Raw genomic sequence first — 26,260 nt, 5'->3', positions numbered from 1 at the left:
TGCCTATATTTGTGAAAATGCAACTTGGCTGACGTGAAATAAAATGCCTGTATCCTAAATGCCAGTAAGTGGCCATATTTCCCCTCAAAGATTGACATTTTAAAGAATTTTGATGCATCCTATCAATGCTTATTGTTCAGAATCCCCCCCTTTTTTTTCATCCTATTACTGCCCTCTGCCAAAACTGCTGGACTTAAAAACTCTGGGCTGCTATTATGTCAAAAAATGCCCATTGTGGTCATGACAGTCCAAAGCCAACTTGTGTTTACATATGTAAATTCCTGGAGGGGAGAGGAAGTTACTTCTGAATCCTTAAGGAAATATCAAATCATTTCCTAAATGGCCTTTCTTTGCTCTCTACAATACTCTCAGTACCTGTCAGATTAATGTATTCTCATTTGCCAACAGGCACCATGTAGAAAAGCTCAGAGCTTAGTTCAAACAAAGGATTAGGACTGAAAATAAGAGAAGCAAATAGGGCCTATTTAATGAGTTTGCTAACACCAAACAATGTGAGCAAACTTGATTGCTCATCCCATTCACCAGCCTTGGATCTAAATCACTTTTCAATTTCTAAAATGAACACAAAACCAACAGCACCAAAGTTATCCTTCAGAATCAAAGATTTGCCCCCAATGAGCATGTTCAAAAGCATGTGCAGAAGTGTATCTCTGAACACGTTTAAAACAATGATTATCATGAGGATAAATTGCTTGGGTCTCTGAGGTAACCTGCTCCCACTTGAGGGAATCCGTTTGGGTATAAAAATTTGTTGTTTTTACCTTAAATGTCATACTTCTATGTGGTAGTTGACCCATTTTTCCATTATTCTGGGTGGTGATTAACTTTTTGTTGAAGAAAATCAATAGAGGGTATATATATGTGCTCACAATATGTATTGTGCACAAAGTATATTTGTGTTTGAGAACACTCTTACTCTATTCAGGAAAATAAGACTCAGCATTTGCCAGAGGTTTTAATCAGTGGTATCAATTTTAGACATAACTATTTTTAGAAGATAGGTGAGGCACCTGAGTGGCTCAATCATTTAAGCATCTGACTTTGGCTCAGGTCATGATTTCAGGGTCCTGGGGTTGAGCCTCACATCGGACTGCCTGCCCACTCAGGGAGGGGAATATGCTTATCCCCCTCTCCCTGCCCCTCCCCTGCTTGTACTCTGTCTTTCATATAAATAAATAAGATCTTTAAAAAAATAAATGATAAAAAAGCAAAAAGTAGAAAAGTGCACTGTTGAAATAAAAATGGGTAAATGACAGGATGGTCACTAAGTTCAAGAAGCAGGAAATTATTACGTAGCAATATCATTAAAGAAGGTCTAGGTTTGTGTATGGGGCACCTGGCTGGCACTATTGGTAGAGTGTGTGACTCCTGACCTGAGGGTTGAGTTCGAGCCCCATGTTCGGTGTAGAGATTACTTAAATATTTTTTTTTTAAAAGTCTGTTATTAAAAGGAATTCAGTAAAATAGATGTACAAATTATATGCTCAATAAACATTATGATATCCATGGATTTGTTAAATATTTTCATTAGAAAATATATGGAATTCTTTACCATCTTTAAAAATATTTACTCTAAGGTAAATACATATGTGTATATATACTTGTGTCTCAATACATAACAGAGTTATCAGGATTTAACATGTGTTGTATTTTTATCCTGGCTAGTTCTTCTTTTTGCCTTTACTACTTAAACTATTATTATTCCTAAAGAAATTGGGCTCCCAGAAGACTATTCTATACAGGATGCAAATCATGGGAAATGACTCTTAATGAAATCCAATACCAGTGTTAAGCTGTTTTAGTGAATTAGAATTGAATTGAACATTACACAGGATTCTATTTAACAAGATTCTCAATTCTCTGCTTAATTTCTCCCATGGAATAGTTTTACAGAGCATCATTGCATCAAAGAAATTGCTCTGAATAAATATAAATTGGTTTACCTGTGAGTAAAATAAGAGGCATGTAGCTAGTACACAAACAACTTCTGGTTAACAGAAACTTGTGATAATTTGTGTCAAAGCTCTCATTTTGAAGCTAAAATTGCTATAGGTGCTTTACACTATAGATGCTTAGATGATAGGGAATGAAGGAGATGGACATTGGACTCTTTCAGTGACAAATAAAATCTTGTACCCAAAGAGCTGCTTTTTTTTTTTAACTATTTATCTCTTCATGAAAAATGTGACTGTCACTGAAAGATCTTTTTCCCCTGTCACAAGCTTTCCAAGGAGCACATAAAATGAAAACGTGGGATTTGACTAGTTAAATAATGAATCAATTTTGAGTTTTAGCATAGGTGACACCTCCATGGTCGTCTTTTTGGACTGTGATTTCTGGTAATAGCAAGTGGAAAAAAAAAAAAACTATTACCGCTGTTGCTATGGATCTTCTATCTGCTGAGCTTTGGGCATCGTTTTGGAGGCTGCAGTGTAAACCCTGCTTAGAGAAGGTAGAATTTCATAATACCAGAGGATTACTGCTGCCTCATGAGCAAACAGAAAATGTAGGTGAAGGAAAAGGTGTTGGAGTCTGGAAGAAGAGAAAGACAGTATTTCCAAGAAAGGGAAAAAGTAGCCTTTTGCTTTAAAGATTAAGAATTCTCTCTATTTTTTAGAATGGGAAATTTCTCTACTTTCTGCAGAGAGGAGAAAAAGCTAACAGAAAAGGAAATTGGGGAGGTAATAGTCATTCATTTCTTTCTTGTTATGACTTCTGTGATAAAAGTTACATTTACATAATTGATTTGCTATGGCAAGGGAACATCTGTAAAGAGTCTTTTGGGTCAGGGAAAGCTTGTGAAAGATCAAGGGGGAAGAGCTGACATCATAGGGATGGTGATTTCAGCTGCTTTTCTGTTTAAGATGTGCAATTTTGATGACAGATGACATGTGTACTGGGCCAATAAATTGTTTCTAGACATTTGGAGTCATTTTGCATGGCCTTTTATTTATTTTTTTCTTTCTGGAGGCAAAATGAATACTTTTAATTAACAAGAAAAAGTGCTAGATTATCACTGGATTATATTTGGCTGATTTGGACTGTTACTTGGGTAGGGGGGAGGAAAGGATGCTAGAGACAAGGAATCTTTCTTTCAAATGACTGGACTTAATATTATTATTACTTTTTCAGTAGGTGCTGGCCTTAAAAGTCTCCTCCGGGGAATGATTAAAACAGTTATTTGCAGCATTGCAAGGCTGAGTAGCATTCAGATTTACTTTAAAATAAGTTTGCTTAATGACTTTTTAGCACCACTTGATTTATTTCTTGGCTGACAGAAGAGTTCTACATAGCATGTAGTACAATTGCTTTTTTTGTAAGAACACGTGTCGGTACTAAATACTGTATTCTATTGTTGGCTTTTAATTTTTCACTGGTTTAAAAGGTATAAATGTCTTCATACCTGAAAAACAAATGAAGATTGTTTTCTGCTGGGGGATTACAGCCTCCGCCCTATGTTCCAATGTTCACCCACATGTCAGGTTCTTTGGGAGAGTCAATCTGTATAAGTAGAAGCATTTTAATTTCTCTTGTGTGTGTTTTTTGAGCATAGTGTGTCATGCAGTGTTAGTCTATGTATGATCCTGATTGAAAAGTAAGGCACAGTTTTAGACGATTTTTAAAAACTCCTCTAACTGGAGAGAGGATCTCTTTGTTATGAAAGAATGTTTATTTAATATGGACAAATGGTTCCAGAGCTTGAGAATTAAATTAATTTTTTCCTTGTAGAAAACTAAATCATTTCCTCCTAGGTACTAGAAGGAAAAATGTGGTGTATTCTGTTCCTCTATACTCCGAAATCGTGCCTGCATGCATCTCCTCAAATGTAAAATGAGGAGATTGTATAGGTAATCCTTAAACTCTGAAACTGTGCTTGTGGGGCATTCTGCTCAGGAGTCTGGACTAAGTTATTTACAAAAGATAAGGCACACATGAATGAATATATATATATATATATGGATCAGGTACCTGTTGCAAACAAATTTTGAATCAGATATAATTAATTTTCTGCTGTGGCAATTAATGTATAATTCTCTACTGTGTGTAATTATAGTGAAGCTGCAATGTTTAGCTTATGCTTTGTACAAAAGCTTCTGGAAATTTTGGATTTTAACTTCTCCGTAGTAAATACTTTTGAATGCCTGTGTTATTTGTAAATAATAATAATCACCTTCATAAAAAAATAATGATCACCTTCTTCTAGTAATGTTTTTGGACCTTTGTTAATCTAACGCAGCTTTTTTTCAACCATAGTTGCCATCTGAACCACAAAACAGAAAATAATTCAAGTTAATGTTTTCTTAAACTAAGATCATTCTAGATATATTAGAGCAGAGTTTATTTATTACATACAATGGATTCTGTAAAGCAGCAGTCAGCAAACTATAGCCAAGGGCCAAGTCCTGCCTGCAGGACTACAAGCTAAAAAATATTTTTTATGATTTAAAGAGTCATTAAACAGGAAGAGGAATATGTGACAGAGACCACAAAATGTACCTGGCCCACAAAGCTTAAGACTATGTGGCCCTTTTTAGAATAGTTTGCTGATCGCGTCTTAGGGTATGGGACTACATTGAGAATTGCTGATCTAAATAAAAGAAACATTTTGTAGTATTTGCTCTGGGGTTAGGGATACAGTAAGGTAATAGAAAAGTTGATCTTTATGAAAATAACTGACTTTATCTATTGGTCTCATTACCATGACACTAACTAGGTGGACATTTTTGTTTTCTAGACACAAATTTTAGTGGTTGAATTATATGGAAAGTTGTATTGGCAATGATAATATGATAAATTATGTGTGTATGCAGATAGATTTTAATATTTTTCTTAGTTTCTAAAGCAAGAAGATAAAAGTGGGCGAATTTTATAGAGGAACACAGTGGAAGGCACTGATTGCTTTTATCACTATTTTAAATTAAAGGGTGATATCTATTAGAGAAGGAAAGTGAATAGAGTACTAAGTGTCAGACATAATCACATTTGTTTCCTCCTTGTACTGAATGAGTGTCTTTACCCTACAATTAACGTCTCAGGTACCTTGTCAGCAGTAAGGAGAATAGTACTTAATCAAAAATGTATTAAAATTATTAGATCATAGCATATGAAATAATCAGGCTCTACCAAATGCCGATTAACTACTTGATTTAGTGGGGGATGTGCTATAAGCCATAAAATATATATTGGTAAATCACAAAATTATCAAGGGAGAAAAAGACTAGCAGGCATTATTTGTAATTTGCTGCTGATTTCTTTTATCTCCGTATTCAGTTAATCATGAAGATCTATGAGTGGGTTTTTTTTTCCTGGAAAATGTCAGACATCATCTCTTTTATCATGGCATTCTGGCCTTTGTCCCTAAGTAGGCTTAGGGCTAGGGGCAGACATGATGGAGCTACCTGAAACACAGACTTGATTTTTCCATTCATCTGCTGAAGGCTTTCAGTGGCTCCCTTCTAGCCTGTCCAGAAATTCCTAGGAAAGATGAATCAAGCCAGCCTGCTGGGATGGTCAGGAAAGGCATCACTGGGTAGCTGAGCTGGCTTTTAGGCCTCGGTGGGAAGAAGGGAAAGAAAGGAAGGAAATGAAATTTGCCAAGGCAAGAAAGGACAAAGGGGTTTCTAAGGTTGTGTTTTTCAGAATGTTTTGAGTCCTTTTGGGGTGGGCAGTGAGGATTTGTTTGGTGAGTGGTACTTTCTCTCTGGCTAGAGCTGTAAAATGATAGGGTACAAGACAGCTCAAGTTGTAGATCACAGATCTTTTTGGATAACACACTGTTCAAAGCATTTTAATTACTTTGAATTGCTCATCAAGCTTATTTTGGCTATGGCAATTCAAGAACTAATTAAAGAACTTTGTCATTTGTCTCCATCCTGAGGTTATATGTTTGTCATTGCCAATCCTCACCCCACCCCAGCTAGAAATCACTTGTTACAAAATTTAAAAAGCCAAATATTTTATAAGGGGGTCCTCCCAGTTCTAAAATAAAATGACCCTTTAACATTCCTAAAGAGACTATATAGCATATTTTTTGGAGGAAAAAAACTTAGAATTTGTACATGTATTAAAATTTTGTATTGCGTATTGATTACCCTTATTGGAGAATTGCACTTTTGTTGATTGTTAAATGAACAAAGACTATAAAATGTAACTAATAACATATCCTAGCCACATGGAATGCCTAGGTTGTGATCTCCGGGTCCTGGAAACAAGTCCTGCATAGGACTCCTCATAGAGAGCTTCTCCTTCTGCATATATCTCTGCCCCCCCTGTCTCGCTCTCTCTCTCTCTCTCTCACTCTCTCTCATGAATAAACAAAATCTTTTTAAAAAATAAATTAAATTAATAAAATAAAATATCCTAGCCACAGTTGTGTAGAGACCATGTAAACTACCTTATGTTTATTTTTTTAAGATTTATTTATTTATTCATGAGAGACACAGAGGGAGGGGCAAAGACATAAGCAGGAGGAGAAGCAGGCTCCCTTCGGGGAGCCCCATGCAGGACGCCTGACGTGGGACTTGATCCCAGGACCCCGGGATCACAACCTGAGCCAAAGGCAGATGTGCAACCGCTGAGCCACCCTGGTGCCCCCAGCCTTATGTTTATAATGGCATTTGTTAAAACTTAAAAGATCCAACTCTTATTAGTAGATATCTCATGTCAGCAGCATTTCCCCCCTTTATTTGAATACTGAATTTGTCAGATGTTGTGCTTTGGTAACATGAACAGATTTCAGCAATGTTAGCACAAATTAATGTGGGTTCAAATTGGTGAATCTGTACCTTTTAGGGGTAGGGATTAGGATACTCACACATGCTATTGACAGTGGGCATAGAATAGGATGGAGATAGGTTTGAGAGATTTCAGTTCGGGAAAAGTTGGTAAACTTCAAGAGGAGGTTAATATACAACAAAAAGCAGAAGAGGTCTCCAATCTGGAATTCTTTGGGGAAATGGAAATATGACAGTATTAAGGGCCCTTTTTTCCTTTTTGGCAAATGAAGTGGTACTTCCTGTGCAGGGAGAAAGGAACAAAGATAATAAAATCATCAGTGAAGATGTTGAAATCTAGCCCCTGTTTTGTTAGTGTAACAAATTTGTTCCTGTAAATGAATTTCTCACTTATGTTGGGTGCACCATGGTGCTAAGAGCAGAGCTAACTTTTATGTTCATTTGTAGCCGTTCTTCTTGCCTTAGGTATTCAGGTACAACTATTATCCACACCAACATCCCATTTTACTTGATTTCTGAGTGCATTCTTATTTAGGAATGCACTGCTTCAAATCTTTTTAAGTAGATAGGGCATAAAAAAAACAATAAGCGGTATTCTTTTAGCTGTGCACCCGTACACGTGCATAAACAGACACTCTGATTATATTTTTCACTTTGGGGAACTACAGAATGGGTGGTTGAAATGTTTGAGACCATTCTTTTAGAGTATTCTAGAATCTCCTCTCTAGTCTTTGTATTTGTCAAGATTAAAATTCTTTCCTGTTGACGCCATCATGCTATCAGTATCATTTTCTTGGGATCATAGAATATTAAAGCCAGCAGGACCTAAGAGATAATTTTCCTTAGTCCTGAAATTCCATTGGGTAACTCTTTACAAATACAATTTGATTAAATCCGTTCAAAGTATAGATTTGATTATAGAGAAAAACATTGGAAGGAAATTATACTGCCGCCACTTTCTCATTAAGAATGAAAAGGTAGGTCTATGTAAAACTCCACTTTTTCAATCAGTGTTAATTTTCTAAAAGAACTCATGGTGTTAATAATTTAGTGCTGTGCTTACAAGCCTCAAACCTATTGATTTTAATTGGAGTTCCCCATCTAGAAGGAAGATAGGCAGTGAGCAAATCAATTTTGTTTTAATCTGATGCATTTTAATAAGTGTGCTAAAGATTCACGGTAACATTATCTGCAATAGCTCGATATTTGCCATAAGGTGTCTTTGCCTTAGGTTCTTTCCAAAGATGTTTATTTCTGAAAGTACTTGAGTGGTATCCTTTTATTTTACCTCCAGGATGGATAGCATAAAATGAGGCTCTCAACGTCCATCACGTTAAAGTGCCCTGTGTATGGGTTTGATTAAATAATGGCTTGAATAAATTAGGATATCTGTTTGATTGTTTCTATATTAATAGAATCTTTGTCTTTCTTTCACTGTATGGCCTCATCTCCCTTTTCAAAATGAATATTTTATAGGTAGAGCTTGTTATCAATCCCAGGCCATATTTATGTAACCTCCTGTCTCGTCAGTAATAACTCCTTTATTTTATCATTAACGCTTACCATTAAACCCAATCCCTGATTGAATTTTGCATTTCTGTATGTATTTAGCCCAAGTAAGTTAAAAGAAATGTACAGCAAGATAATATACAGACTGCTGTTCTTTTGAGACCTTTAGTCTTTGCATTAGAGTATGAAATTGTCCTAGACTCTCCAGGATCCGCAGTAGTCATGTGGCTTTGGTTAGTAGTGATTGTGGATATGCTTCCAGAATCATATTTGCATATGTTAGTGATATGCACCCTTGTGGGTATGGCTACTACCAAGTCTTCTTTAGGTATAGCTCCATATTACCTTAAGAACTGCCATTCTGCAACCTAAAGAGCTCTCCAGTAGAAAGAAAAAAACTCTCAAAGTTGTCACTTTGGAAAGTTTTTATTACCTTAATCACATGCGAGAATAGGGATTGACTTAGAATTTCATACCTATTTTAGCATCCTTCCATTTTTTTGTTTGTTTGTTTGGTTGTTATTTTTTGTTTTGTTTTGTTTTGTTTTTGCATCCTTCCATTTTTAATGTAAACTCCCTTGCACCAAAAGTCAGAAATCAAACTACAAATGAAAAGATAAGCCCGTGCCAAAGACCGCAGGTCAATTTGTCAACAACCTGCAAACGTCCAAGGGCTATGGACAATATATGAGGCACCGCACTGGGCACTGTGAGGGTACCTGGAGCTTACATAGACAGAGCCCCATCCTTCATGACCTTACTCGCTAGAAAAAAAAAGAAAGATCATGGCAATGAAAGAGAATGCAAAGATAATAAAATGTGTGCTGCGTTGGAGGCTCCAGCAAAGAGCTGTGGGAGGGCAGGGGATGAAGCAATTGATTCTGTTAGGTGATCAGGTTACTCTGGGGAGTTGGGAAGGTGTTTTGTTTGCTTGTTTGTTTCTTTGTTTTTAAGACATGTGGTATTAGAGATGGGAGAGAGTGAGGGTATTGTGGACAGGGGAAACAGCATGACTCAAAGGCTCAAAAATAAGGAAGTAAAATTGTGGGACACCTGGGTGGCTCAGTGTTTGAGCATCTGCCTTTGGCTCAGGTCATGATCCTGGGGCTCTGGGATCAAGTCCCACATCAGGCTCCCTGCAGGAAGCCTGTTTCTCCCTCTGCCTGTGTCTCTGCCTCTCTCTGTGTGTCTATCATGAATAAATAAATAAAATCTTTAAAAAAGAAAGTAAAATTGTTCCCCAGTGGAGCACTGCATTTAAGTTTGTAAGTTTAAGCTACTACTCACTGAAGTCTAAGCTACTACTCACTGAATATTTGAGATATGGTAAGATATCCCTGAAGTTTTTCCTTGGAGCACTTAGTTTTGTTGGTTGATATTCTGTATGATAAGCAAATATAATTACATAACTTTCTGAATATGACTTTATGAATGAAGTTACAAAGAAAGGAGAGGAAGACCAACAGAACCTTAAGTCCTGTATGAGCTGAACTTCTGGCTCCCCAGGACTTCCTTGGAGCAGTCACTCATATATAATGGGACGTGGTCAGCATGAGGGTCAAGAGGGCAGTCCAGAGAATAACTCACCCTGTTGCTCTTTATCCATCCTTGGCTTTTGAGCATGCTTCATTATAGTGTCAGAGAGTTGGGACTTGACTGCAGTCTACTAGACATTCGGAATTGCTTGCTGCAACAATGGGATAGTATAAACTTTTCATTGGAGCCATTGTGTACCACTATAGAATTAGCCATGTGGCTGGTACCAATTCATCCCCTACCTTAATGATTGCTTCAAAACTAGAGTTGGCAACTGCCAGTGATACAAGGAGGGAAACAGAGTGCCTTGGCTCCTAATACCTCACAAATTCACAGTGTCAAAACAGGAAAGGATTTAGATATTACTGAGCCTATCTCTTTCCCTCATTTTACAGATGGTGAAGCCAACATCTAATCGCTGAGTTCTTGTAATTTTGGGATAAGCAAAATTAAGGCAATTTTGCCTGACCTCTCTGCCTTCTTTACCTCTGTAATACTTATAAGAAACCAGACCCCCTTTTTCCTTTGGAATAGCTGTAAGGTCAGAGAGAAATGAGCTAAATGATGCAATGGTATTTGCATCCAGCATTTATTGTGATGATAGCCTTAGACTTTTGGTTTATTGAGAGAAGAATGTGATTGTTTGCAGGATGTCTCCTTCCCCTTACCCATGGCTATAATTAAAGATTTAAGGGAACTTCAAATCCCAGAAATTTAGTCAAAAAGACAAAATTAGTTATTTCCTTTCATTTAAGAATCCTTAGATCCAAAGATGATTTACCTGGCTAAACAAAATAATCTGACGTTTCTACTTTCAATTAAAATGACAGGAATTTCAAGATCTATCTAGGAAATAGAGCTAATAAAAGCACCGCCAGCTAGGATTCTGTTTCTTAAGGATTTCTAAGAGGGAGGAGGTTATGGTTAAATTTCTTCTCATACTTTCTGGATTTCGTTTTTCCTTAGAAAAATATGGTACGTGGAAAAGTGACAATAGAATCAAAGGGATGTTTCATTCTTCTTTACCGGATTGTAAATTGAACTTTACAAACGTGTAAAGAACTGCATTCTTCACATCTCAGAATGTGTCCTGCTCACTCCATTGTTCTTTCCCGCTGTTCTGAGCTTAGGTACAGAGAAGTAAGCTCTTTAGGAGGGCAAAGGAAGCTCTTCTCTTATCCTCCCTTGAGTAGGAGGAATTCAGATGAAGGAATATTTTCAATTAGTCTTTTGTTCTTAAAGGTGAAGTAGACTCAAAATTATTAATCAGGAGAAACTCCTCAAACTGCTATGTTATTCATGCCGCTCTGTCAAAACCTTTTGTGATAAATTCAATGAAGTTATCCTTGGCTACAATATTTTCTAAGTGTTTTTGCTAATGAGGTACATTTAAAAATAGGAATAATAAACAAAAGGAAAGATAACTTAATTTTATTTCTGCCTTATGAACACATTTTTCTTGTTGCCGTGCACGAAATTGCTGGAAGTTTAAATTGTTGCTTAAGAGTTCCAAATCATACTGTATGAGACCTTTGACTTTATGCTTTGCCAGTAAGACCAGGGCTGCCTCATCCATCTCAAAACTGCCTTTTAAGTGGTAAGTAAAGACAGGGACTCCACTGTGAGATGATAAAATACTCTGTGATGACCAGAAGGGAGACCTGGGTGGTTGTAACCATGTTTTTGACTACAGTTCATTTATTTTACTGCGAATACATAAAACCGGGCAATTGGACATCTGTATGTTGCAAAAGCAAATTATAATAACCTTTGTGAGAGATACAGAAATGTGAATGTGGCATAAAAACAGGCAAACTTTTTTGGAAATACAAACTCAGATGACTGACCACCTGAATAAAATTGACCTCAAGCCCAACTACCCATGTTTAATTTGAAACATATACAGACATACCAGTTTTTACCTTAGTTCTTATTCTGTCATATACAAAATATAGTGAAGCTAAATGTTTTACTTCAGAAATCTAAATCACACAGGTCTCTTTTAAGAATTTCGTAAACTTTTATCAGATTCTTGTAATACCTTTTTTCGCAACGGGTTTGCCGCCAGAACACAGGTGTTGTGAAAACCACCACTAAACCTAAACCAAAATGGGAAAGAAAGAGACTCACATCAACATCATCGTCATTGGACACATAGATTCGGGCAAGTCTACCACTCCTGGCCATCTGATCTACAAATGTGGTGGGATCAACAAAAGAACTATCGAAAAATTTGAGAAGGAGGCTGCTGAGATGGAAAAAGGCTCCTTCAAGCATGCCTGAGTCTTGGATAAACTGAAAGCTGAACGTGAACGTGGTATCACCATTGATATCTCCCTGTGGAAATTCGAGACCAGCAAGTATTATGTGACCATCATTGATGCCCCAGGACACAGAGACTTTATCAAAAACATGATTACAGGAACATCTCAGGCTGACTGTGCTGTCCTGATTGTTGCTGCTGGTGTTGGTGAATTTGAAGCAGGTATCTTCAAGAATGGGCAGACCTGTGAGCATGCCCTTCTGGCTTACACACTGGGTGTAAAACAACTAATTGTTGGTGTTAACAAAATGGGTTCCACTGAACCACCTTACAGCCAGAAGAGATACGAGGAAATCGTTAAGGAAGTCAGCACCTACATTAAGAAAATTGGCTACAACCCCGACAGAGTAGCATTTGTGCCAATTTCTGGTTGGAATGGTGACAACATGCTGGAACCAAGTGCTAACATGCCTTGGTTCAAGGGATGGAAAGTCACCTGTAAAGATGGGAATGCCAGTGGAACCACACTGCTTGAAGCTCTGGATTGCATTCTGCCACCAACTCGTCCAACTGATAAGCCCTTGCGTCTGCCTCTCCAGGACGTCTACAAAATTGGTGGTATTGGTACTGTCCCAGTGGGTTGAGTGGAGACTAGTGTTCTTAAGCCTGGCATGGTAGTCACCTTTGCTCCAGTCAGTGTTACAACTGAAGTCTAGTGTGTTGAAATGCACCTGAAGCTTTGAGTGAGGCTCTTCCTGGGGACAGTGTGGGCTTCAATGTCAAGAACGTATCTGTCAAAGATGTTTGTTGTGGCAATGTGGGTGGTGACAGCAAAAATGACCCACCAATGGAAGCAGCTGGCTTCACGGCTCAGGTGATTATCTTGAACCATCCAGGCCAAATCAGTGCTGGATATGCACCTGTGCTGGATTGTCATACAGCTCACATTGCTTGCAAGTTTGCTGAGCTGAAGGAGAAGATAGATCGTCATTCTGGAAAAACGCTGGAACATGGTCCCAAGTTCTTGAAATCTGGGGATGCTGCCATTGTTGATATGGTTCCTGGCAAACCTATGTATGCTGATAGCTTCTCTGACTATCCTCCTTCAGGCTGTTTTGCTGTTCGTGACATGAGACAGACGGTTGCTGCGGGTGTCATCAAAGCAGTGGACAAGAAGGCAGCTGGAGCTGGCAAATTCACCAAGTCTGCCCAGAAAGCTCAGAAGGCTAAATGAATATTATCCCCAATACCTGCCACCCTAGTCTTAATCAGTGGTGGAAGAACGGTCTCAGAACTGTTTGTGTCAATTGGCCATTTAAGTTTAATAGTAAAAGACTGGTTAATGATAACAATGCATCGTAAAACCTTCAGAAGGAAAGGAGAATGTTTTGTGGACCATTTGTTTTTGTGTGTGTGTTTGTGCATGTGTGGCAGTTTTAAGTTATTAGTTTTTAAAATCAATACTTTTTAATGGAAACAACTTGACCAAAAATCTGTCACAGAATTTTGAGACCCATTAAAACAAAAGTTGAATGAGAAAAAAAAAAGATTCTTGTAAAATGAACCTGAGATTGTACAAAGTGGAAAAATGCTCTGCTAACATCACATTCTTCAAAAGTTTAGAAAAAAAATATGAGTTTGTTTTATTCTTCGCATTACTAAAGTAATCTGAGTATTTACATGGTCATTTGAACAACTCTATGCTCATATAAAATTTAGAACAAAAATATTATTTTTATTCATGGACCACGTCATCAACTTGAGGGCCTTTTTAAATGAACAGAACTGAAAGCCTCAGTGTTGAGTTATGGAAGTGTTAAGGGTTACGATAAATCACTGATAAAGTTGGAATTGGAGCTGTTGGTTTCCAGAGGTTGGATCCTAGGGGAATCATGGTATGGAATACCATCACAAAAAAAAAAAAAATTACCATCACTACCTTGCCTCCCACACTCCAGAGGCTGGCCCATTCCAGTGTAGTTATTGACATGGAAAAAATGGGCCAAATACACTAACCTGGCCAGAAAGTCAAGAGTACATACAGGTCGCCTCTCTGTGGAATTGTAATATAAAATATTTCGTAATCCTGCATATCTGCAGGGATTGCCAATTGTGTAGTGATTCCAAAATTGTAAGAAATCATATCATTTGGAGAAGAGGAAAATTTATTTTAAGTTTTTCAAATTCTTTCAAATTTAAAAGTTTTCAGATTCTTTAAATGTAGGGATATTACTAGGTAGACATTGAACAGTTATGTGCTCTGTTCATGATGGAAAATAATTTTGGTTTTATAGCAAAAGAGTATAATTTAAGTTACAAATTGATCCAAGCTACAGTGAAAGAACCTTACATTTAAGAGTCAGGAGACCTGGGTTCAAGTTTGAGCTTTGCTACTAGTTAACTACCTTATATCCTTGAACAGTTTAGAACCTCTACAAGCCAGGAGGTTTTTTTCCCCTATAAAAATAGATCTTGGATCAGATGTATGCTAACTTACTGTCTATCTCAAAGATCCTATAATTCTTTTAATTTCAGGATTTCTATTTCCCTTCTTAACCTTTCCCTAACTCTGACATCATTTTGACATAAAAGGTTTTAAATTTCATAGCTTTCATTTGGTGGTATTAGCCTGGGACACAGTGGGCATACAAGAAATGTTTGTTGCCCAACAACAAACATTTGGAGAGAATGGTGGAGAGAAGGAGTTGGTCTAAATGACCTACACACTTCCTTCCAGCTATAAACGCCTCTGACTGTTATAGTTCTATCCAGGGAGAAGTCAGTTGTGCTTGGATCATATATATCTTTAAAAAGATAGTGTCCTGTGGTCGTGAACATAAGCAGTACTAAGAGGTATATGGCTGTTGATTTTAAATTTTTATATTTTTTCTGGCAATAACTTGATTAGGAAGCACTCAACAAACTTTTGAGGCAATGTTGACAGGGGCAATTGACAAATCTTAATATAGGCAGTCATAATAGAAGTAATGGCATTTGAGGCTCTTGGAGCCCCTAGAAAATGATTTCTATGCATTCTACTTGTTAGACGACCGGTAATACGGACATGGAAGTAATCCAGAAAAGTGTTTCCTCTCTAGCTTGGGAGAACTAATCTGGGCAATTTCAATAGGTAACTAAGCAGATATATCTCTAGTCTTCAGTATATTGTTAGGCTATAGTTTTTAATTACTCTCTGACTGTCCGGACATCCTGAGTTCACTGCAGGTCACTCACAGTGTTACCACTTGAGACTTTGAAGAGAGTAAGAGGTCTTCCCTTCTAAGCCTCATATTGTTAGCAAATTCTTTGCTCATCATTTCCTGTATAGTCCTCTTCATCAGTGAGTCACTGGCAGGCTTGTACACAGATCAGTCTTCGTTAAGTGCAAAAAGTATTGTGTAGCCAAGAGCATTCATGGTACAGATTTTATTTAGGTAGGGAGGCAAGTGCAAAACATATTTTGAGGTCATCTTTGCTCAGCTGGGTTCTTGGTTCTTGAAAGTTCTCTCACTTGATCTCAACCCTTCCTGGCCAAATTCTCCAAGAAATCTACCTTTTCTTCCCTAAATCTATTATGTTTTTACACTCCGCTCCATACTAGAGGTTTTACTTTGACTGCCTCAGAGTCAAGGAACTATTAGATTTTGTACCTTTGGTTCTTTACCACCTTTGGCTTTCCAGGTCTCCATTCTGTTAAAACCTCAAAGCTAATTCTAATTTTGTCTACAGTTTTCTTGTTTCTCCTGACTCAGTCATTCCTACTACCCCTGATGGGACTACCCCAAAATATAACACCTTGGCATGTTGAATATTTTAAGCTAAAGGGGTTTGAGGAAATAGCAGAAGCAGGAAGGTCACTCTAACTGACTCTCCCTCTTCCCCTCCTCCCTGCCCTTGTCCCCTGAAGCAGGTTATAAGACCCTCACGTGAGAGGTGTTCTCATAGTACATAGTACTCATAGAGAGAGAAAGGAGCATCTCTGTCATCTCTGTCTCCAAAGACAAAAGGGTGCCAAGAAGAATCTGAACAAACAGACCTTGCTATGTTTCCCCCAGTTTACTACATTTAGCTCATACTCTTTGCCCTTGTTCACAGTTTTTTGCCCTTTGTCAAACCCAGCATGAAAACACACCAGTTTAGGGGTCCCTGGACAGCTCTGCCAGTTGAGCAACTGACTCTTGGTTTTGGCTCAGGTCATGGTATCTCTCTCTCTCTCTCTCTCAAATAAATAAATAAATAAATAAATAAATAAATAAATAAATAAAATATTTTTTAAAACCTCACCAGTTTAACCATTTCTGAGTCTTCATTTCCTTATGGAGGCTCCAGTATCATGTAAAACTTATATTAAATAAATTTATGTGATTTTTTTCTGTTAACTTATCTTTGTGAGTTTTATTTCAGAACCAGCCAGGGACCTTAAGAGGGTCAAGGAAACCTTTTTCCTTCCCTCCACCCCCATCCACAATTTGTACGCATTATCTACTAGCTAAACTTTTATTCTTTGCCAATGTTGACTGTTATCTCAAAACTGTCATCAATCAGATCTGAACCTATTATTACATTGAGCACTATTGTGTTTTTAAAAATGTTCAAAGATACACGCACAAAGAGTATGGGAGATTGCACTCTGGGCTATCCTGCCTCAGTTTTGTGGTGCTTCCTGGGGTCTGGGCCTTTGGGTGGTGAAGGAATAAACTGAATTACCAAAAAAAAAATATGGGATACGTTGTGTGTGTTTTGGTAAATATTACTTTTCTTGTCTTATTTGAGGGTAGGCCCTAATTTTATAAATTTGTCCTTAGAAGTATTTCAGACTAAATATTTAAAATACAGCTATATATATATATAAATACCGAAGTCCCTTTGGTTTAATTTTAATATCCAAGTTGTCCACTTTGAGTGTGCACAGTTAGAAGTGAGCCATGGGCTTGCCTGGGAAAAATAGGGGTGATGAGTTCCCTATAATCAAGGATACAAATTTCAGATGTTTTCTCGGTGGTTCCCAATGCTGATGTCAAGTCTGGTGCCAAAATGACTACATAGGAAGTAGTTTGGAGCACTTTAAAACAAAAACTTATTGCTAGGCACTAATTTCAGAGATCCCAAATCAGTACTTTGGGGATGACGCCTAGATATCTGCATTTTAAAAGTTGTCCTGGTGATTCTAATGTGTAGCCAGGACTGGAGAGTCCCTAGAGAACCCTTAAGAATCCTTCCAACTCTCTGATTCTGTGATTTCAGTATGAAAGAAGGCTTCTTCCATCTGCCACTGACTTTCCACATTCAAATGTCCCTTTAGGGCATCCTAAGAGTATTTTCACACTGAAAGCTAGTTACTACCCTTACTGTTTAAATAGTAATGATAACTTCTGTCTAAGATTCAGATTTGTTACAATGTGCTTAGAGCTGGAGAGTTCAAATCCAAGCACAGCCCAACAAGTACAGGAGGTCAAGGAGTAATGTGAATGTCCTGAGGTAGACCTGTGAGGTTCCCATGTGCACAGACCTGTTTTTATGAAGCATGTATAAATCATCTACCGTTAGTTGTAAATCCATGTGAAGTTAACGTAACCATTGCTCCCATTGGCTTCTGCTACAGAACTTAGAGCTCCATCCTGTGCCATGGCTTTGAGAAGTCAGTGCAAACACAGATCTAGTAGTAAACTGAGATCTTGCAGTAGAGATAGGAAGATCAGGAGATTTTAATATTCTTTGGAAATTCTTAATATTCTCTAATATTTTAATATTACAATTTGATTTGGATGAAGAGGTTGCTGACTGAACTTGATTTTCTTAGAGACTCTGAAGAAGAGTGATGTGAACAAGTAAGCAAATCAGTTTCTTCATACAGGTTGTTTTCTTTCTTTTTTTTTAAAAAAAGATTTTATTTATTTATTCACGAGACACGGGATGGGGGGTGGGCAGAGACACAGGCAGAGGGAGAAGCAGGCTCCATGCAGGGAACCAGACGTGGGATTCAATCCCAGGTCTCCAGGATCAAGCCCTGGGCTGAAAGCAGCGCTAAACCGCCAAGCCACCCAGGCTGCCCCATATAGGTTGTTTTCTATTTATGAAATTGCTTGAGATGTTTACCACGTATTTGCTTGATTTTGCCCTTGCACAAAAAGAAAAAGGAAGAAAACCTGTCCTGATTAAGATTTGGCATACTTTGGTTTAAGAAGCTTGTGAGACGGTGAAGGGAAAGATAGAACTTCGGGATTATCTATCCAATATTCAGGACTTGGTAAACAGAGCAGGGAGCTCTATCCTTCAGAAGTCAAAGAGGTGAGGTTCTACTCCTAAGAAGCTGTTTTCATGATTCCCCTCATTCTAGACATTGAGGTTTTGCATGACAGGTTTTTCATCCCAAAATAAAGGAGTGGAAAGTACAAACATTGTGTAAAAGCATTCTCTTTTCCTTTCTCCAAATTGGTACTCCTTGATTTAAAATCGGAAACTACAATGAGTTAGGATTCACTTCAGAGCTAGTTTAAGATGCAAAATGTGATTCGATGTTTAAATCTTTGTTTACATGCTGTCAGGAACCCATTTTATTACAGAACAGCTGTGTTCTCCCGGGGTTGATTGTTTCAGCGAAATCCTTTTAAAACATGAATTAAGGAGATTAGGGTTTAATCTTTGTTGCTTACAACAACGAAAAATCTTGTTAGAAAGTTAACGAATACGCTTCCTAGTCCAGAATGTGTTATCAGAGAGTGCGTACTATGTATTTTTTAATCCGATGGTATACTCACAACTTTCAGATTTGTTTTGTGGTTTTATCAGAAAAATGGAAAGATTTGTTTCTTTTATTTTTCCAAATCCACTGAATTTGGCAACTTATAGAACTTTGGTGAGTAGTCTTGCCACAAAGTGCTAGAAAGACAAGAACCACCACCAAAAAAAAACCCAAACCAAACGAAAACAAAACAGAAGAACCATCACCAAAAGTAGGAAGAGGCAACTGGTGGGTTAGCTACCATGTGATATTAATTGTAACAAGGTACAATTTCTTGCTAAGGGAACACCAAGGAAATTAATCACGATGGTACTCAAATTTTAGGGAAGGTGTATAATAAAATGTAAGCATTAAAGACACATTTGCAGCCTACTAGAAATCTAAATTATTTTTAAAAGCCCCTGTGGGCAGCTCAAGCTATTTGTTCAATGTAGGTACTGGAGATGGTTGGGAATAACAAGTAGCTTGCAGTATCAAAGAGACTACTACATGGGAAGTGCATCTTCTAGAAATGGGAAAAATCAATCAAGGAGAATGGGGAAGCTTATAAAGTAAGAAGGTCATGTACAAACTGAATTTGGGCAGGTTGAAAAAAAGGTGAAATTTTTCAAAATCAGTCGTAAGCTTTTAGTTACTCGAAGACAGGCAGTTTAATGGAATCATTAGTGGATCTATTTGATGCTGTTGATGCAAACAACTTGATGAGAAACAAAAATAAACTTTAATGATCTCTTTGTCTAATAACAGAAGATGTAAGGGAACAGGCTAACTCTCTAATTGTCTCCTGAAATTGTTGATAAGGTAAAATTGTAGTAAATGAACAGATAATGCAGGTCCAGTTGACATTAAATATATACAGCTCACCAGAACTAGATAGCATCCTTCTATATTTTGAAGCATTTAAGTATAAATTAATAATGTGTCTTTTGGGGGAGGTTTAGAAATCTTGTGTTTCTACTTGATTAGTGGTACTATTCAGCAATATGAATTTTAAGTAAGGATATAAACATTATCTCATGGGAGAAAGTTTGAATTCAGAATTGTAGAAGATAAAGGATATTTCTGAATCAGGAAAGGACAGTGAATTTATGAATATCCGAAGCATTTGCTAACTTAAAAATCTATGCTTCATCCTAGATTTTATTGTAGCAAAATACTGACTTACTCTAGATTCCTACTGGGAGATGAGTTGTAGAGGCTCAACATATTACCATTTCCAAATGAGCACTAGCAATTATGATCAAGGCAGAGGATCTTATTTCAGCCATTGATGAAAACATTACATACAGATAGGATCCCAAGTAAAGAGAAAAATAGACTTATAGATTCGTGAGTCTTTTTCATTCTGTATTGTTTACATGGTAGTTTAGTAGTATAGGTGGGGTATTGGAATATCAGAGCTGGAAAGAGAAGGAGTGTGAAAAGGTAATATTCTGCTGGCAGAATTTTAGAATTTTAAACAATTCACCTACTTATAGCTTAGGTTAGGTGTTCTCTCACCATGGCTACTGTTGTGTTAATATGCAAACTCTGTCTAGTCAGCTGCTTTATTTGAAAAAGTGTCCACCCCCTTTTTTTGAAGTATAATTCACATACAATGTTATATTAGTTTCAGGCTTACAATATAATGATTCATACATACTTAGTGTTCACCAAGATAAGTGTAGTCACCATCTGTCACCAAACAATGTTACTGTGATATTGTTGACTATATCCCCTATGCTGTACTTTTTCATCTCTATGACTTACTTATTTTATAACTGAAGTTGTACTCTTAATCCCCTTTATCTATTTTGCCTGGCCACCCCCCAACCCCTTATTCTCTGGCAACCATCAGTTTGTTCTCTGTATGTGGTCTGTTTTTTGTTTTATTTTGTTTAGATTCCACATATAAATGAAATCACATGGTATTTGTCTTTGTCTGGCTTATATCACTTAGCATAATACTCTCTAGTTTCATCCATGTCATCACAAATGGCAAGATCTTGCTCTTTTTTATGGCTGAGTAATACTGTATCATATATGTACCACATCTTCTTTATCCATTCATCTATGGATGAACACTTGGGCTGCTTCCATATTTTGGCTATCATAGGTAAGGCTGCAATAAACATAGGGGTATACATATCTTTTAGAATTAATGTTTTCAATTTCTTTGCGTAGATACCTAGTAGTGGAGTTACTGGATCATATATTTCTATTTTTAATTTTTTAAGGAACCTCCATACTGTTTTCCACAGTGGCTATACCTATTTACATTCCCACTAATAGTGCACAAGGGTTCCTTTTTCTCCACATCCTTACCAACACTTGTTATTTTTCTTGTCAGTCATTCTGACAGGTGTAAGGTAAATAGCTCATTATGGTTTTGATTTGCAATTCCCTGATTAGTGATGTTGAACATCTTTTCATGTATCTGTTAGCCATCTGGATGCCTTTAGAAAAATGTCTATTCTGGGGTTGCCTGGGCAGCTCAGTCGGTTTAAATATCAGACCCTTGATTTCAGCTCAAGTCAACATCTCAGGGTCCTGGGATTGAGGCCCACCTCAGGCTCCATGCTCAGCCAGGAGTCTGCTTGAGATTCTCTACCTCTCCCTCTGTCCTTCCTACCTGCTTACGTGTGTGCATGCACACTCTCCCTCTCTAATAAATAAATTAAATCTTTAAAAAAATAAAAATGTCTATTCAGGTCTTTTGCCCATTTTTAAATCAGAGTATTTTATTTGTTTTTTTTTTTTTGGTGTTGAATTGTGCAAGTTTTATATATAATTTAGGTATTAACCCTTTATCAGGCATATTATTTGCAAATATTTTCTGCTTTTCAAATAGGTTGCCTTTTCGTTTTGTTGGCGGTTTATTTCACTGTGCAAAAGCTTTCTATGTTGATGTAGTTCCAAAAGTTTATTTTTGTTTTTGTTGCCTTTGCCTAAGGAAATATATCTAGAAGAAAATGTTGCTAAGGCCAATGTCACAGTTAGAAGTACCTGACCCTTTGGCAGGCATCAGAGATAACATTTGCTGTATGGGATTGTTTGTGGTAACAGGATCAGCTAAGCCCAGTTAGTGTGGGTGATCCAGGAGAATATGGACTAGCTGGCTGTTTGGGATTATAATTGCTCTAACAAAGCACATGTGGAGGAGAGTCAAGGGAGTTTGTATGCTTTTTAAAATGTGGTATTGCCTTCGTGATTTATTTTCCTTTCATTTAAAAAAATTTGATGCAAAACATTTGTGTTCTTTTCTTTCTTTCTTTCTTTCTTTCTTTCTTCCTGCCCCCCCCCCCCCTTAGAATAACATAGCAGATCCAGAAGAACTGTTCACAAAATTAGAACGCATTGGGAAAGGCTCCTTTGGAGAAGTTTTCAAAGGAATTGATAACCGTACCCAGCAAGTGGTTGCTATTAAAATCATAGACCTTGAGGAAGCCGAAGATGAAATTGAAGACATTCAGCAAGAAATAACTGTTTTGAGTCAGTGTGACAGCTCATATGTAACAAAATACTACGGATCATATTTAAAGGTAACGTGTGTGCTGTATTATTTAAGTCATAAGGGATTTTCATTATAAGTTTTTCTCTTTTTTTTAATTCTACTTTTTGAAAGGCGATGTCTTAAATTAAGATTTGGCAGTCTTTGGCCTCCAGGCAGAATCCAGCTCCATTTATAGTGCCAAATAGACTGTTTTTAGATTTAGCAGCTGTATCCTGAATGCATCCCAGCACTCAGCTGCACCGTTATTCCACACCTGAACATTGGGTTGACAGAGGAGCAGAAATGCAGCTGGTCCTTGAGACACATCCTTTGTCAGGAAAGAGCTTTCCCCCTGGGCTTTCACACATTATTCTCAATGGTCCAGTCTGTCTCAACCTCAGAATTGATGGAACATGTAAGTATGTCATTTATTCCATGGAGTTACAGTGGTTATTTACACATCTTTCTCTCCCTCCATATTATGAGCTCCTTGATGGCAGGGAGTTCAGCTCTTCCAGTCTTGGTTTTTCCATCACTTAGCATAGGACATGGCACATCTTAAGCACATGATAAATATCTGTTGAAGTGGAGGCAGGTGGAATACTGTCTATCCTTCCCCTTTTCCCCACAGAAGTTGGAATTTTAGTTTCCAGGATCAGAGGATTAGCAGACACCTGAGGTTGCAGCAGATGGAGGTATGACTGCATAATACAACCCTCTGGTTAGTAAAACCCAGGAGTCCTTGGGTTCCAGAGTCAGAAGTCAGGATCTGTGTCTATTGAAATGTGAAAAACAAAAAGAAAAATCTAGCTTACGTGTGAGTTAAAAAATATGTTAAAATTAAAATTTTTTATCCCTATGTTGAAAACTTTCAAAGAAGGGCGATGTTCGATCTTCACTTTTCAGAGTTTACAAATGAGAGGAAGAGTTTTTTTGTTTGTTTGGTCAGTTGGTTTTTTTTTTTCATCTATCTCTGGGACAAAAAGGGTATGTTTATAACTCATCAAGTTATTGGCCTGCATAAGAATTAATGCTACCTTTTTGTATTCTGCTGACCAAAGGATAATTAATACGTAATTAAGGATAACCCTAGGATAATAACCTATTACTAATATAGTTATCAGTTATCAGTTATTATAATATAGTTATCAGTTATTACTGATTTAGAAATCATAAATTTTGCTGCCTTTTTACAAAGCCCATTTATTCTGTTATTACACAAATTAGAAATGTGGTGTAAATGCATAGCAGAATAAATCCTTATGCAACCTGTCACTATGTATCATACACTGTATTAGGTGCTGGAAATATAAAAATGAATAGCCTATGGGATCCCTGGGTGGCGCAGCGGTTTGGCGCCTGCCTTTGGCCCAGGGCGCGATCCTGGAGACCCGGGGTCGAATCCCACATCGGGCTCCTGGTGCATGGAGCCTGCTTCTCCCTCTGCCTGTGTCTCTGCCTCTCTCTCTCTCTCTCTCTGTGACTATCATAAAAAATTAAAAAAAAAAATGAATAGCCTAGGACACCTGGGTGGCTCAGTAGGGTGAGCCTCTGGCTCTTGGTTTTGACTCAAGTCATGATCTCATAAGTCGTGGGATTGAGCCCCGTATCAGGCTCCACACTCAGCACAGAGTCTGCTTCGTGATTCTCTCCCTCTGCCCCATCCCTCCCTCCCCCATAAGTAAATAAATCTTTAAAAAAATGAAGAACTCACCCTGCCATGAGGGAGCTCACAGTCCCACATTGCACTAAGAGGGTGCAGATTTTGTGATTAAAGATATGTACAAGGTCCAGATGGGTACACAAACAAGCAAGTAGTCACTTCTAGCATTTTGTGGGGAAGGCGGTAGTGTGAAAGATAGGCTTCCAAGAGGAAATGTTAATTCCTAGCCAATTTACTTCTCAGTGTTAGCCATTAGTCTCTTTTATTGTACACACAATTGTTTAATCCTTTGTGGCATATTTTGCTTCTGAATTCTCCTACAAAACTTATTTAGCACGTCAGACTACTTTAGGAATCCTGAGTGATCACTCAGTAGCGATACATTTAGGTCTCCCTCCTGATTGCCATAGCAGGCTTGGTTTGAGGCAGCCTCAGGAACTTGTCGTTGTTGTTGTTGTTGTGTGTGCTGTTTACTCATTCTGTTTACTCTTTCTGGATTGAATCCTGGTAATTCCAGACCTTCTCTATTGCAAACCTCAACCTTTGCTATTCTTAGGCATCTGTAACAGGTAAGCTTTTTTTTGGTAATCAACTTAAAATATTCAATAAGTCCTATTTCAAATGGCCTATTCTTATTACCTTGAAAATGGGTACCAATGTGGTGTTGACTGTTTCATTGGTTCTTTATAGCCTCCATTGACTCAGATTCAGGACTCTCATGGAAAATGGATTATAGCTGTTTGTATTATTTATTCTTAAGAGTTCATGTTTTTAAAAATTCCCCTCATACTGTACATGTACCACTCACCCAATAAATACTTAATATTTAAATAAATAAAAGATTGTCCTGTTCAAGCCTTGATTATAGAATGTTCTCAGACTAATCTGTGAACCAGGGCCACTATCTATGATGTCTTCTTAAAGGATCAAACAGAATTATTTTTATCCTCTTTAACCATCATTAATTAAAGTCCGTGATATGAAAGACTACTTTGAAGAACATGTCATTTCTTGATAAAATTGTAGAAATTCACAGCTGGCTGATACTGATTATTTTTATCCAGAATCTGTTTACATTGAAGTAAATAAATGTGTGTGTATTATCTCTAGATACATGTGCATATATATACACAGAAGTAGATTATGATTTTATAACCTTTTAATATTAAATAATTAAATTATTATTAATTATTTAAATTACCAACTTAAACTGACCAACTTGTTTATTTTCCATTTATATTAAAACAGAGTGGGACTCTGTGAGCTTGCTTTCTTTTTAAGAAAACTAAAATCACATCAAATATAACAGAGTTCTGTTTAGTGCAGTCAATATAACTCCAGGCTACATCCTCTGAGTACCATCAGGGACCTGCATTATCAATCGACTTATGTTTTTATTGTGGCCCATCCTTCCATTTCAGATGACATGGGGGATTTTGTGAGTTGAGTTAATTCAGTATTGTAGGATATGGGTTTTTCTCAGGTTGTCTTTACATAGGATATCATACATAAAAGCAAGACCTCACTGTAGGCTGGAGGAAAAGTTACTGAATTTGAAAGAAAATTATATGCTCTCTGAAACTGTATGCAGTTGTAGTGATTTCCTTGAAACATGCAAAAATGTACAAGGTATTCATTTTGACTGAGCTCACTGTATAACTTCATTTTTAAAACCAAGAGTAAAAGCCAGACAAACATCAGTATGACCACAGTATTTTCCTTTAATTTTAGTTCACTGCCGATTTTCTCGAGAGACAAAGTTAGTCTTTATGAAGAGTGCTAAAATAAGCAAACCCTTCCCTTCTGATCTCATAATATTGGAAAAATTTTTATAATCTTTAAATATTTTTCTAGTTCAATGTAAATCTTAAAATGAAGCTCACTCAGGCATTGAATAAAATTTGAATCATGCCTTTATTTGCTGCTTAAAATCACCTTTAGATTTCTGTTTATATTAAGGAAATATGCCCCCTCCACATACCACCACCTTGATATTTATTTTTAAAAATTGAATGATTGAACTAAAATATTCTAGAATAGAGTCTGTAAAGTTTTGTGACCTTCTCACTGTTTTTCCTGAGATTTTTGTGTGTGTTTACTCCCAGTGTATGGTGAATGTTTCTGGAATGTTCCTTAGTTAAAAATGGTTTTTCAGAGTTTTCTTATAAAACTTGAAGGAAATTGAAGAGAGAAAAATTTTCTTCTTCATACAATGTTTTTTCTTCAAAATAAATATGGCTTAAACTTGAAATAACACATCACGAAGGAGCCCCATATTAGATTCAGTGTAGCAGATATTTCGTTATTGAGTGCCCTACTA

At 37.2% G+C, this 26,260-nt stretch overlaps 1 protein-coding gene across 3 annotated transcripts in view; it reads left to right on the top strand.

Annotated features, from left to right (window-relative positions):
* STK26 (serine/threonine kinase 26) overlaps nt 1-26,260 on the top strand; it is a 64,018-nt gene that overhangs the window by 11,923 nt on the left and 25,835 nt on the right. For 2 of the 3 annotated variants that reach the window (XM_072818006.1, XM_072818005.1), the window contains exon 3: nt 22,096-22,326. The exons of the other annotated variant lie outside the window; for it this stretch is intronic. In XM_072818006.1, the coding sequence (XP_072674107.1) occupies nt 22,096-22,326 (231 nt within the window). The remainder of the gene's footprint in view (nt 1-22,095; nt 22,327-26,260) is intronic. 3 annotated transcript variants of the gene reach the window in all.

The sequence above is a fragment of the Canis lupus genome, chromosome X (genome assembly GCF_048164855.1).
Source record: "Canis lupus baileyi chromosome X, mCanLup2.hap1, whole genome shotgun sequence".
NCBI lineage: Eukaryota > Metazoa > Chordata > Mammalia > Carnivora > Canidae > Canis > Canis lupus.
Note: the sequence above shows the minus strand (reverse complement) of the source record. Positions and strands in the feature narration are given on the sequence as shown.